Source organism: Brassica napus, chromosome A6, assembly GCF_020379485.1.
Source record: "Brassica napus cultivar Da-Ae chromosome A6, Da-Ae, whole genome shotgun sequence".
Lineage (NCBI taxonomy): Eukaryota > Viridiplantae > Streptophyta > Magnoliopsida > Brassicales > Brassicaceae > Brassica > Brassica napus.
The window spans coordinates 12,972,171-12,986,058 of NC_063439.1; the positions used below are offsets into that span (position 1 = coordinate 12,972,171).

General features: G+C 36.9%; 2 protein-coding genes and 1 pseudogene across 3 annotated transcripts; 1 reads left to right on the top strand and 2 right to left on the bottom strand.

The window, feature by feature from the left end:
- Window positions 1-6,391: 6,391 nt before the first annotated feature.
- On the bottom strand, window positions 6,392-8,253 carry LOC106350270 (annotated as a pseudogene).
- On the top strand, window positions 8,101-10,742 carry LOC106347691 (outer envelope protein 39, chloroplastic). Of its 2 annotated transcripts, XM_013787282.3 has the most exons (11): window positions 8,101-8,360; window positions 8,636-8,702; window positions 8,789-8,824; window positions 8,908-9,052; window positions 9,126-9,284; window positions 9,352-9,422; window positions 9,524-9,602; window positions 9,708-9,823; window positions 9,904-10,051; window positions 10,125-10,194; window positions 10,274-10,742. In XM_013787282.3, exons 1-11 carry the CDS (start codon window positions 8,327-8,329, stop codon window positions 10,435-10,437), a joined length of 1,089 nt encoding a protein of 362 aa, XP_013642736.1. In that variant the 5' UTR covers window positions 8,101-8,326; the 3' UTR covers window positions 10,438-10,742. The 2 variants fall into 2 exon arrangements, with proteins under 2 accessions (XP_013642736.1, XP_013642735.1); XM_013787281.3 differs by lacking the exon at window positions 8,789-8,824 and having other exon boundaries at window positions 8,866-9,052.
- A 168-nt stretch (window positions 10,743-10,910) lies between these two features.
- Window positions 10,911-12,442, bottom strand: LOC106347692. The gene is made up of 3 exons (XM_013787283.3): window positions 12,007-12,442; window positions 11,482-11,589; window positions 10,911-11,388 (listed from the first exon to the last, which is right to left on the bottom strand). Exons 1-3 carry the CDS (start codon window positions 12,409-12,411, stop codon window positions 11,077-11,079), a joined length of 825 nt encoding a protein of 274 aa, XP_013642737.2. The 5' UTR covers window positions 12,412-12,442; the 3' UTR covers window positions 10,911-11,076.
- Between the last annotated feature and the right edge of the window lie 1,446 nt (window positions 12,443-13,888).

Here is a 13,888-nt window from a genome sequence, read left to right on the forward strand (position 1 = left end):
TTAATGTGTTTTCTTAATATGTGTGAAAATACTAAAAAATCTATCTTTTAGGAACAGAGGGAGTACTAAATTTCATAGATATTTGAAAAAAGTACGAACGTTAGCTCCAATATTTATTAGTAAGGAATGAACATAAACTGGTGATCCAAAAGTAGTTATTGTTTTAATAAATGGTGATGCAAAAGTATATATATTGGTCTACGGTCAGTTACGATATTGAATATTAATTGTTTTCCATAGTTAGGAACGATAATATAATACTTATCCAATTTGCTTAACATTTCTTGCGTGAATGTTGGGAAATCTAGCAATGAAACATATTTACACAATATTTGTTTATATTCAATTAACGTGTCCCTATACCTTAAGTTTGAGGACTATAGGGGCGACTGGTTTTCTCGCTATCACCCGCAAACGCAGTTTTTCCGGTTGGTAACGGTTGTTGGTGGTTTGCAACAATCACTCAAATCGCTCTAAACCATTTCAAACCGTTCCGAATCTCATAAATTCAAAAGCTGACTCCAGGTAGCGTTTGCGGTTGCGGACGGTTGCAGGAGGGTAAATTTTTTTACTTTTTTTTAAAACAATATATATACAAAAGTAAAAATATTTAATAAAAATTTTAAAATTGAAATTATGAAAAGGGCAATTGTCAATAATAGCACCTTTTGAGTGTTTGTCTCAAAAATGGTACTAGAAGGAGAAATTCACAAAAATGACATTCATTAAAGGATAAAATATCCTTAATACCTTTGGTTTAAAATTAAATAAACAAACAAAAATAAATAACAACAAATAAAATAAAACAAAAAAATGAAAAAAAAAATTTTATATGTTTTCAGATTCAAAATTTTTTATAATTTTTTTCTGAAATTTTTTTTATTTTTTTTTCAAATTTTTTTTTTTAATTCGAAAATACTTTTTGAAACCGTTTTTAATTTTTTAATTTTTTAGTATTTATTTTTTATTTTATAAAATTTTAAACCCTAATTCCAAAACTCCACCCCTTAACTCTAAACCCTAAGGTTTGGATTAATTAACCCAAGGGGTATAAGTGTATATTTACCTCTTTTATGAAACCTATTTTTGTGACTTTGAGCCTTGAGTGCTAGTTTGGGAACAAAAACTTGGTTTGGTGATATCCTAGTATTTTTCTCTTATGAAAATATTAAAATATATCTATTATATTTTAATTAATATTATAAAATTTTATAATAAAAACAATTTCAATAAATTTTCAAAAATTAAAATGATAACTTTCTAAATATAAATTTATATTTCTTATTATTTTATGATTTTTGATATTTTTATAATTATATTAAATGTAAATATTGTTAATTTATTATTTTACTGTTACCGCATTTGGTAGTTAACCAGTCATAAGTCACCCGCAAACGCACCAATTTTTAACCGCAGTACCAGTCGTACAAATCTCTTAAAACCGCTAGAAACTGCAACCACCCGCATCCACAAACTTCCGCAACCGCAACCGCTGCGTTTGAAATAGTCAGGCCCTATATATAACAAACTAAACTCATTCCTCCAGCATCACTACCAACCTAAATCTAAACTGCGACACCAAACAAAAACGAGTTCTATGAATTCCATCTTTGATTTGAGAACGTAAGCAGGTGGTTTTCAAATATGTGAGGAGCTATGAATGATGTTCTCACATTTTATTTCACCCTAAACTTCCAGAGAACGAAGCTTTCAAAAAAGTAAGAAATAAAAACATTTTAATCCTTCTTAATTAATTCACTTTTATGTTTATGTACAGAAACTAAGCTGACGGAAAGATTTTATTTTTTCAGGATTCCGGTTATATAGTGCCTCCTGATTGGAGACATTTATATTTTGAATTCTACCTATGCTTCTATTTTCTGAAGAGTTATTATTGGGTTCATTTAAAGTTTAGGATTTATCCAAAGGTTTAGGGTTTACTCAAAGGGTTTAGGTTTTAGGATTTATGGTTTAGGATATATTTTTTTCCTGACAACGTTAAAAATATTTTTTTTTTGTTACTACTATTTTTTTTTTATTTTTTTTTTGTTTTAAAAACATAATATAATTTTACAAGATTCGGTTTCTTTTTATAAAATATATCGGATAAAAAACAACACAATCATATTGGTTGGTGAACCCAAGAATAAATATTTTCTGAATAATTGAGTTTTTTTTTTTTTGCAATGTGTTGTTGATGTTTTCTATTTTTATGATTCTGCGTTTTTAGCCTTCTATCTTCGAGTTGAATTGAGGATTATCTACTGTTAAGTTATCTTGACAGAAATAAACTATAATAATGTGTTATTTTTAGTTGTGTAGTGTCTTCGGTTAAGAAACAAGAATAAAGAACTAACCTAACTTAATCAATTTAAAAACTTAACATATAAATTTAATTAACCTGAAACCGTTAGATACGATGTCGACTTATTTTGGTGCAGAATCATTTTATGTTTTGTGTTGATTATGCCTTCGGTGCAGAATCAATTTACAACAGCACGTATAAATCCAGAAGACGAACCTGCGATTAGTTGATATGAGCTTAAAAGGAATAATCCTTGGTCCGTCAGTTCTCCGATCTTCTGAGCTTCAGCTCTTGAGAAACATGAAACATGTAATAGTTTATATGTAATTTTCTTTTCAGTCGGAGGTTCAACCTCTCGGTAGTTTATAGGTTGTTTTATTACATGCAAGCTTTTATAGGAGTGCATATAGTTTTGTCCCTTAATTTAAATAAATATTAACAAAGTGTTTTATCTGCATATAAATTATACTCTCCGCATTTTCTCAACCTGCGCTTTTGCGCGGCTCATCACCTAGTTGTTGTTAAATGTATATGTATGTTAATATCAAAATTCATATTTTTCCTAATTTGTTTTGTTCAATATATTGATATGAATTTTGATAAAAAGTAAAGGTATTCAATGTCCACAAGTGTCAAAATGATATTGTGGGAAATGGACAATATATGTGATTAGTTGTCTCTTATTAGGAAAAATCTTTATTCTTAATGTGTAATATAACATACACAAATTTGTTAATTACATATTTTAGGACAAATTAATTTACCATTTATAAAATGTTACATTGTATGGGCATATTGTACAAAATTCAGAGTTGTTGTAATTTGGAAATATATTAATTATATTTATAGGAATCTCATTCTAAAATGACTACATCTTAACTCAGAAACAAAAAAAAATTGAAAGAAAATTTAACTTTATAAAATATTAGATGTTATTTTTTAAATTTTGAAATAAAATATGTTTATTTATTTCAGTATAGTTAATATACATAGATGTATATTTGTCTTTATATTTTTAGTAAATGGTATTTTGTGATTCTTTTCTGTCTATTTAAATTGAGAGATATTTTACATGATAGCCTTTTTAGTTTATTTTCGCAAAAATAGCTTTTGATGTGAAAAAGACCAAAACAAGTTTTATTAAAGGGCAAATATACATTTATATCCTATGATTAACTAATCTAGATTTATGATTTAGAGTTAAGAGGTGGATTTTTTAGGGTGGGATTCAAACTTTTAAAAATAAAAAATAAATATTAAAAGTTTCAAAATAAAAAGGAGTTATTCTGGTCATTTCATTTTTTGAGAGTTATTTTGCTGACAAAAACCTAAAAAAAAATTTGAGAAAATTTCCCAAAACTCTCTAGGATAATGTTATTAGTTTATTTTCACAAAAAAATAGCTCTCAATAAGAAAAATGACCAAAATATGTTTTATTAAAGGGTAAATATACATTTACATCCTCGGATTTACAAATCAAGACTTAGGGTTTAAAATTAAGTGGTGTATTTTGAGGGTGGTTTTTCAAATTTTAAAAAATAACTATTAAAAATTTCAAAAAAAGATAGATTATTTTGGTTGTTTTCTTTTTTTGATGACTATTTGGGTGAAAAAAAAACATAAAAATGCTATTTGAGAGAACTGCCCTTAAATTTATTCATTTTAAACAATTGTTATTCAACTAAATAGTTTTTATTAACATATGCGTAAGGAAAGGTTTGGAATAAGGAAAGCGCTCTCTCTCCTCTTTTTCTCTCTCGCCTCTCTCTACATAAGGTTTCTGAATTAGGGTTTTCGTCTTCCCCGGCGGCCGCCGTGTCCTTTCTGGTAGTCGCCGGAGCTTCTGTGTGTTTCTCTCCTCTCTTCTCCTTCCGTTCCTCTTGTTATTTCCGTCGTCTCTCTCTTTGTTTGCGGTTATGGGTTGAGCGCAGCCGGGTCCTCCTTGGTTCAGATCCGGCGGTTCCTGTTATAGATCTGGCGCGTGCGTGGTGGTTTAGGCGAGGCTTGAGGACGGTCTCTGCCTCCGCCGTGTCTCAGTTCAGTTCTGTTGAGGGGTCTCTGTCCGAGGGTTTTTCTCTGTCTCTGGCTGTGTTTCTTCGAGATGTGGTGGCGCGTGAGTCGTTAAGAAATCCTCTTTGGTTCTTCTACGGTGTGGCATTTGGCTGTGCGGTGGGACTTCTAGGTGCGGATTGGAGCATGTGGGTTTGCCAATCTCTTGCTTCTCTTTTCCTCTTCGGTCTTCCGGTGGTCTCTGGAAGAAGCGCGTGGAGTGTATCCTTTGGTGGGTCGTCGTCTCACCTAGGGTTTAGTTCCAGTGGCGGCGTGTATTGGAATGGTCTCCTCCGTTTGTGTCGACTTGTTGGCAGGTGGAGTGTTTGATTTTTCCTCGAAGGCGAAATAGGTTTGACGGTGTGGCGCTCAGCCCTCCTTTCTCTTTCCTTTAGTCATCTTCTCGACGGTTGGCTGCGTGATGGAGTTTGGGTCCGACGTTTGCGGACTGGCTTCAGTTGGGTTATCGGTCTCCTTGGTAGTTTGATGGTCCTTTCTCCGGAGGCAGTTGTGCCTAACCAGTCCCGTTACTCTATACGGGTTTTGGGTTAAAGGAGTGTATACGGTCCCGGGTTGGAGTGTTTGAGGCAGCAATCTCTGGCCCTCCTCCTCGAACGACGGCATTGCTGGTTATGGACTTCGCTTCGTGCTGCCGGTGAGGGATATTGGATGAGCTTGTGAGTCCGAGTTGTGTTTCTTTGCGCAGGTGTTGTGGTGGGGGTCGGTGCAGAAGCTGTAGGAGCCGTGTGTTTCAAGGTTTGAGGGCGCCTTTCTTTCCGGTAGTTCGCGGCAACTGTATGGGCCATTCCACTCATTCCTCGTTTAAGAGCCTTCACTTCTCCGTTGGAGTTCGGTTTAATTTCAGGGTTCGATCTGTTTTCTTTCGGTTTGCTGTTGGTTAGATGCTCTGTTTAGTTTTAATTACTGCATTCTGCTATTTTGTTTCTATGTTCTTTTGTCAAAAACTTGAAAATCTTGGTATAATAATTTAACATTTTACCAAAAAAAAAAACATATGCGTAAATTATTACTATATTAGAAACTCTATAAATTAATACTCGATAAATTAATAATCTCTATAAATTAATAAATTTCGTCTGTCCCAACTTGGACCGGTTCAAAATTTGCACAAATCGATAAAATAATATGATAATAATTGGTTGGAAAATTTTATGTAAATATATGGTCTCATTAAAATTATAAATAAATAATTTATATCTATACATATTTTATATAAGTAAGAACCTATTATTATATTATTTGTTTTATATTCACAATAGAATTATTTTATATTTTCTTAACTTTTTTTTTGTAACACTTGCATATTTTCTTAACACTTAGGGGGCCTTATTGAATTAGGGATTTGAGAAAGTTTTCAAGATTTTAAGATTTAGAGGGTTTTGTTGAATTCAAGGATTATGATGGAGGGTTTTGTTGAATTCAATGATTTTGATGGAGATTTAAAAAGAGAATTTGGTAGGATATGGTAAAATCTTTTTAATATTTTTTTAACAAAAACTTAAACCACTAAACTACAAAATCGTAATCTGATTGTTAGGTTTATATTAAAACATATATTATCAAATGATATTACTATACATTATAAAGAAATATAGTCTTGTAACGATTGCGCGTACGGTGAAAAAAAATTAAAACGTTTTTTGATAGGTTGCAGAGTTCAAACAAAAGTCCAACTCTTCTATTTCTCCTCTGTTATGTGCTCCCTATGTGCTCCTTCACATCTTCTCTCTGTCGGTAATCCGCCAATAAGAGGATTGCCTATGTAGTTTTTTTCTCGTTGAAGGTGCTAAATTGTCTTCTTTGGAGAATGATACCTGATATATTGTTCATGAGACTTGAATACCGCAAGAGAAGTAAGGTTTGTTAGCTGAAGAGGTATGTTTCTATGTAACATGTTATAAGAAAGATCAAGGTCTCAATGTCCAGCAGCTTTGAGAAGATATCCGGTATAGAGCTCGACAAGAAATTGTGAGATAGATTCATGGCTTCGTAGTTTTGAGAGTACTCCAATTCTGATGGGATAACACCACTTAATCCATCGTTAGACAGATCCAAACCATATATATAATCAACTGTTCCTCTACTGAACTCAGATTTCAGTGTAAGAATCGCACTTTGATTTGTTCATTCTCACAGCACAAGAAACAACATACCTCTATTTCTTCTCGAAAGTACAAAACTTAGGCCTTCGATGATGATTTCTTCTTTGAAGGACCAGCTGTTTTCTGCTCTGCTTTCTTGAATATATTGGCTACAGTAGCTTGAACGAGCTACCGTCTTTGATGATTGTTTTTTCCTTTTTAGCTGGAAGTTCATTAAGCAACTTGCCTGCTGATGTAATAGTAATATCAGCTTGAGGTTCCTCACGACCTTTTATTGAAAAATCAGATTCCAACACAGGTTTCCATCTTCTTCATCAGATGTATTGTCTTAACTAGTTCACTTTGACCTGAAGAGTTTTTTGGAAAAGTATCTGCAAAGTTGAACTTCTTGCCAGAAATTCTCTGAGACTGTTGAACCTGAGTTAGTTGAACTGGTGTAACTTGAATCTTATCAGCCATATACTCTCCATCATCAGACAAAAGCTCCTCCATTTCAACTTCAGGTGAGTCTGTCTCTGTCTCCGTTGGTTAGCTACCAGTTTCAGGAATCGCAACCGTCTTAACCGAAGCTGCTGTTGCTACTGCTCCTGCACCACCTCGGAAATCAAACTCAGTCTGCTCTGCCTGAGACAATTCTTCAGGGAAATCAAGACGGGCTTCTTCAGGGTTTTCCTCTTTAGTCCCAATCCACCATGATTTTCATGTTATCAAAATAGTTATCGCATAAGACGTTTTTGCCACCTAGAGAATTGCAGAGACAAGTATCTGTTCTTCGGATACAAGATCGTTCCAAAAAGGTTTATTCGACCCTGGAGGGAAGGTGACGTAGAGGACGGGGTTTTGGTGGAGAGTCGATCGAGATCGCGGATAGTGACGCCGGAGATGGGAGCGAGGATACCAGGGATGGAGAAGAGGAAGCTGTTCTAGAGCTGTGACTTGAGGATGATGTTGGAGCCGTAGTGCTTCTCTCTGATCCGTTCTCTTGTCCCAAATATGAAATAATTGTTTTTTCTTAAATTCCATCTCTTTAGATGGTATTCTTTTTATTGGATTTGAAGAGTAAATCATAGTTTTCAATAATCTAAAATAATTTCTGATAAATCTCATTGATGAAATCCATATTTTACAATAAGAGGTGATTTGGTAGGGTTTTTATAAATGCTACATTCAATAAGGGAGGATTTGTAGAACTTTTTATAAATACCTAATCCAATAAGAGAAGATTTGGCAAAATCCTAAAATTTGATGAAATCCCTAATCCAATAAGCCCCACTTAATGTAGTTTTGATGAGATTTAGTAATATTATATCTAAAAAACATTTAAATTTTATGCAGTATATATTATATACACCAAATAATATAATATAATTAATATAAATGTTAAATATCAAAAAAATAACAGTTAATGTCTATACAGTAAATCAAATATTTTCTTATCTTAGAATAAATATATTTCAAAATAGGAAATCTAAATAAATAAATTTTTATAAATTAATATCTTTATAAATGATAAAATTTCAAGATTTTAATATTATTAATTTATAGAGTTTTTACTGTTTTTCTATGAATCATTTGAGTTTCTCTAGTATTATAATATGACAGTAGAGACGGCCCACGTGCATAAAGCCCAGAACGCAGAAGAGAATAAAGACGAAAGAGATAAACCAAAACTTCCTTCCTTGTCTACACATCCTAGGCATCAAAATCCTCTGCAATCCCACGAAACAAAGATTCCTCTTTTTCTCCTCAGTTTTAAATCAGAAACAGTAACCACATTGCTTGTTTTTCTTTACGCCAAATCCTGTATTGGGTTCTCTTTTATGTTTGAAGTTTCTCTTAGGCCATCGCCATGGGAGCTCAGAAGAGCATCCACGCTGGCAGAGGTCCATTCTTATGTTCTCCTTCTGTTCTACACTATCTCAAATTAATTGTTTGAAAAAATGAGAACTTATTGTGAAAATTAGCCACAACCATAGCTGATTGTATAATTTATGTATAGATACATTTGTAAGGGAAAACATGTTCTTTTCTTTTTTTTTAAAAAAAAATAAGAATTTCGTGTTTGTTTTTGAAAGTAGTAAAAGATGTATATGATGGGATTGAAGTATCTATCAGTTTTGGTTGTGAATTGCTTTGTTTCTGTTTGATTGCATTTCAGCCAAGATTGATGTGAATGTGGATTTCACTCACAAGCTTTGTACTTCCTTAATGTTCCCTACTTTCAGGTTTGCTCCCATCATAATATATGCTTCAACTTAAAACATTAATCAACAATACTTACTTGAGAAAATCTATCATTTTTTTTTAACAGGGACACTAGCAGTCCTCTTTCTCTAGTGATTGGCAGGCAAGTTCTTTGACTCTAAATGATAATTTTTGACTCTGCAGAACTGACAAATGTTGGTTTGGGTGGTCTCTGTATGTTGGCAGCCTCTGTATAAAGCATCCGAATTTGTTTGGAGGAAGCGAGAAGCTTGATGTATCGTGGGATAAAGGGTTGTATGATTCCAACGTGCTCGTGGCTTTTAGGAGACCTAGACCCGAATGGCGACCCCAACAGTGCTTCTTTATACAGGTTTCAACCATCATCAAACAAACATATATATCAAAAACTGCATTTTATAATAGCTTCAAAAATAATGTGACAGCATTCTCTGTCACCTGAGATTGGAGTCCACGGAACTCCATATGACAATTTCTCCCGGTCAGGAAGCGGAGGTGTAAATCTGTCTAAACTGGCAGTTGGTTTAGACTTGAGTGAGCCGGCGAGTTCAAAGTGGAGCAGCACAACCAGTGTTAAGTTTGAGGTACCTTCTCCTTCTCCACACCTTGAACAATATTGTTCATCTACTTACAAGAGTAATATTGGTGCAGCATGTGCGTCCTATGAACGATGAAGGACGTTTGATAACGAGAGACGTGGATGGATTCCCTGTAACCTGCAGGTGATATTACCTTGACTTGAGTTGAGTTGAGTTTTGTTTCCTTGATCCCTAGCATAAGACTGATAATTTACATGGGCCTAGATATGTTTTTGCCTATGCAGTGGAAATACTCATGACAGTATGGTCGTTTTAAAGCAAGAATCCCGGTTTGCAAAGGCTAACGACCAAGGTCTTTCTCATGTAAGAAGATGCTCTTCACTTTCTCTTTCAATATCCCACCAAAAAAACCTTCTTTTTTTTTTCTGTTTCAATATCCCAGCAGACTTGTGTTTTCCTATTTTTCAGTTCAGCATGCAAATAGAACAAGGTATTCCGGTTGTGTCCAAGTGGCTTATCTTCAACCGTTTCAAATTCGTCGCATCAAAAGGTGTCAGGTTGGGACCGGCCTTTCTCTTAGCAAGGTACTACTGGCTGACAAGTAGATGAGGCTTTGGTGTGGATTCTTCTGACCTCCTCTCTTTATTTTATTTTTCTGTGACAGCCTGACAGGTGGGTCAATTGTAGGAGACATGGCTCCTTATCAAGCATTTGCCATTGGTGGGCTAGGCAGTGTTCGTGGATATGGTGAGGGCGCTGTTGGATCCGGACGTTCTTGCCTCGTTGCTAATACAGAATTGGCATTGCCTTTGGTAAATGAGGAGCTGTTGCCTTACTCTTATTCTAAACCATTTAAGTGAGCTTTGCTTCCTTGTTTGTTTGCAGAACAAGATGACAGAAGGAACAATCTTCTTGGATTGTGGAACGGACCTAGGTTCAAGCCGTCTTGTCCCCGGTAAGCTCCTCCTCTGAACCATACAGAACTTTTGTTTTGAACACTAAAATTGATGAAATCAATTGGAATTTGGTTTAAGGAAACCCGTCGTTGAGACATGGGAAGCCGGGGTTTGGGTATGGATTCGGGTATGGGCTACGGTTCAAGTCCCCGTTGGGTCACCTTCAGGTTGATTATGCCATAAATGCTTTCAACCAGAAGACTCTTTACTTTGGTGTCACCAACCTTGCCTCTTCATCATAGCTACAATCAAGAGAAGCACATATTCAGTGTCTTGATTCACACGTATACATATATATTTGTGTGTTGAGTTGAGACCAGGAAACGCCACAAGAGGAGGCTAACACGGCCCTAGAAGAAGCTGTTATAAAATTTGACAGATATGTTGAGGAGAAAAGAAAAAATGTTGTCATAGGAATCATGTAATTGTCACATGACCAAAAAGTTATAGCGTGCAGCTGCCAGAGTTTTGTCTGAATGCTGCAAGTTTCAATTGAGAAGAGAACACACATTTGATTTGAATGCATCTCTTGCTTTTTGCTTTTCCATATCTGAGTTGAGCTTTAGTTTGCAGAATCGTTTTTAAGATTTGGATTTAAAAAAACCACAGGTATGACTATTAAAGCTGAACCAATCGAAATTGGATGGTTTAACTGAAGTCTTTGGGTGTGTTATTTTAAAGAAAGTAGTACTGCTGAAACCAGAACCAGAACCAATTGATATGTATGAGAATTGATTTTTGTAAGCGGATTAAAAATCAAATGTGTGGTTGAGCCAAACAAGAATTGACTTGAATAAGGGACATTACGGTTCATACCATAACCATTTCTGCATCTTACATTCCATACAGCTTGTTAAAAAGAAAAAAAAAAAAAGGAAGGTTTAGAAGAAATTGTTGAACTGACTGGTAAGGGAGCTCTTGAGGTTGGAATAGAGACCGTAAAGAGAATACTGCTTCATGTTCTCGACTTCATACCACGAGTTAAGAACCGCCAAGTGTTTGTCAGTCCCGGAAAACGCAAGCTGGATACCGAGACTGCAGTCCACAGTGCCTCCGCGGCCTTTGCAGCTGGGTGTTCTGATAGCACAATCTTGCTTGTTGAGGCACACAAAGTTGGAGTTCCCCTTGCAGGACGCACACCCGTCTCTCTTCCAGAAGAGGTTTTGAAGCCTGCCTTTCTGAAACTCCATCACCTTCCAAACAAAATGCAGAGCCATGACAAGAGGTCCTTGGAGGAGGACTGAGCCTAGATAATAAGATTATTTGAGACAGGGGAGATGATCTACCAAAGTAAAACTGGTAACGGTGTAGGTGGAGTTAGCAATAAAAGCCGGAGGAGACCTAGCTGCATATTTCCGACCAGCGAAAGCCACCATATATCCACCATAGTTGTCCTTGCATTCAAAAACAACATATATTTATAGCCAACTGCATTAACCAAATCAAGTACAACTTGTAAAGCCAGTGATGTTTGAACCTAGTCATGGGTTAATTTAAAATCACATAAAAACCAAATCTGATATATATTTTTTTCTATTCAACCGCAAATATTTATAACAATTGTGTTAGCAGAGACATGAATCAAAATCTAATCTAATTAGTGTAGTAATGTCAACATAATGCAGTGGAATATTCAAGAAACAAAAGACGATTAAATCCACTAAGACAAGCAATGGAAACTATTAAGGACTTGTTACCAAAAGTGGAAATACTCATGTTTGACTTGTCGTTATAAGAAAAACAAAATCTAAACTCTGATTTAATCACTAAAATTAGTAATAATAATAAAAAAAAAAAGAATCGGAGTATACAGGGAAGAAGGCAGAGGTGTTGATGGAGAGAAGAGAGATCTCGTCGATCTTAGGACGGAAGATAGAGAGCTGAGAGTTCATGGCGGCGAGGGTTAGTCGACGGTCGCATGGAGAGAGAAGAACCGTCTGGTTGAGGAAGAAAGAAGCACGCGAAGAGAAGGCGATTCCGAAGGTGAATCCATCGGATCTCTGGATTCTGGTGTCGGAGCAAGGCGAGTAGACGTTGTTGGTGTTTCCTCCCAAGGCAGCCGCTCCTCCGGCGATGGTTAGAGCCACGACGAGGAGCGTTAGGGTTTGCATTTTCGAAATGTTTTGGGAACTGTGAAGAGAGAAAGAGAGAGAGAGTGTGTGTGTGAGTCTGTTTGTGGCTTTCACGTTCGCCTTCGTCGTTTTCCGCAGCTTCATCACTCTTCCGACTTTGGAAAATTCCAAAAGTTTTCTCTTTTCTTTTCAAAGGAAAAATATAGCTTTTTCGTAAAAGTACTTTTGAAAATTAACTGTTTGGAAATTACTTACAAAATATAGAAATGTTTCCCAGACAATGAGTTTGGATTTTAATTTTTAACTGTTGATAAGCTCATTTGTAATGTAGAGGATGTATTTAATCATCCCACAAGGCCCAAGGAATAGAAGGCCTGGCCCAGACCAAGGAAAGCGATGGCTCGAAGAGTCGGCTTAAACCGGTTGATTACTCGGCTTGCCTCTACAGTATCTCGAGTCGAGCGACGCCGACTAAGAGGCACACAGCTCGGCGACCGCTCGGACGAATGCAGGCCTCTCGGCCCAATAAGGAAGGCCCACGAAGACAACTTAAGCTAGGTCAAGAACGACACATCAGAGGGCTATATAAGGAGAAGGAAGAGAAACGAGAAGGGGATCCGAAATCATCTGACTAACATCTGGCGGCTAGATTAGGGTTTTCACCTTTGTTTCATCTTGCCGTTATTTGTACTTTTCCGGTAGCTCATCGAGTTACCGGCTTCTCTTCTGTCGCATTCTCTTTACTTCTCTTGTAACCGACTGAACGTCTCTTCCGACCATAATAAAACGTCTTTGTTAAACCCACATCCTTTTATCACCGTTTTCCGATCAAACAGTTGGCGCCCACCGTGGGGCCTTTAGCAAAGTAACGTTAGTACTATGGTTGTCAGCAACGACAGTTCTTCGTCTGGCGAGGAGCGCGAAGCCCTCGAGGTGATGCCGGCTCCCGAGGTAACACCTACGCCTACACCAGTAACTCCGCCACCCCCTCCTGCGTCCATGGAAACCATCTTGGCACGCCTCGCCCTACAGGAAGCGGCGCAGAAGGCGGCGGTCGACCAAATCACAGCGATAGCAAAAATACTCGCCCCTATCGCTGCAAACGCCGAAGCTTCAACGGCGCAGTACCGTCGACACCTGTTCGCCACTGAACGAACCACCAACGTAGCACCCGCGCGGGATAACAACTACCAGAGCGCCGGTAACAGCAACCTGAGCGCCGGTAACGACATCAACGCAGACACCGCAAGCGAGCTAGCCGCGTTGAAACAGTCGGTCCTCGACATCAACTCAAAGATCCACCAGGTGACGACCTCGGCGCCCCAAATCGAGCACGTACTCGCGGAATCTCTTCGCACACCCTTCACGCAAAGGGTCACCGGCGTACGGCTCCAGAAGATGGAGAAACTTCGTCTTCCAACCTTCAAGGGTCTCTCCGACCCTTCTACTCATGTTACGTCCTTCAACATAGCGATGCGACGAGCAAATCTGACCGACGAAGACAAAGACGCCGGCTTTTGCCAACTCTTTGTCGAAACCCTAGAGGGACCGGCCCTTACTTGGTTCACAGGCCTCAGAGAAAACTCCGTCGATTGTTTCCACGACCTCTCGACGGCCTTCC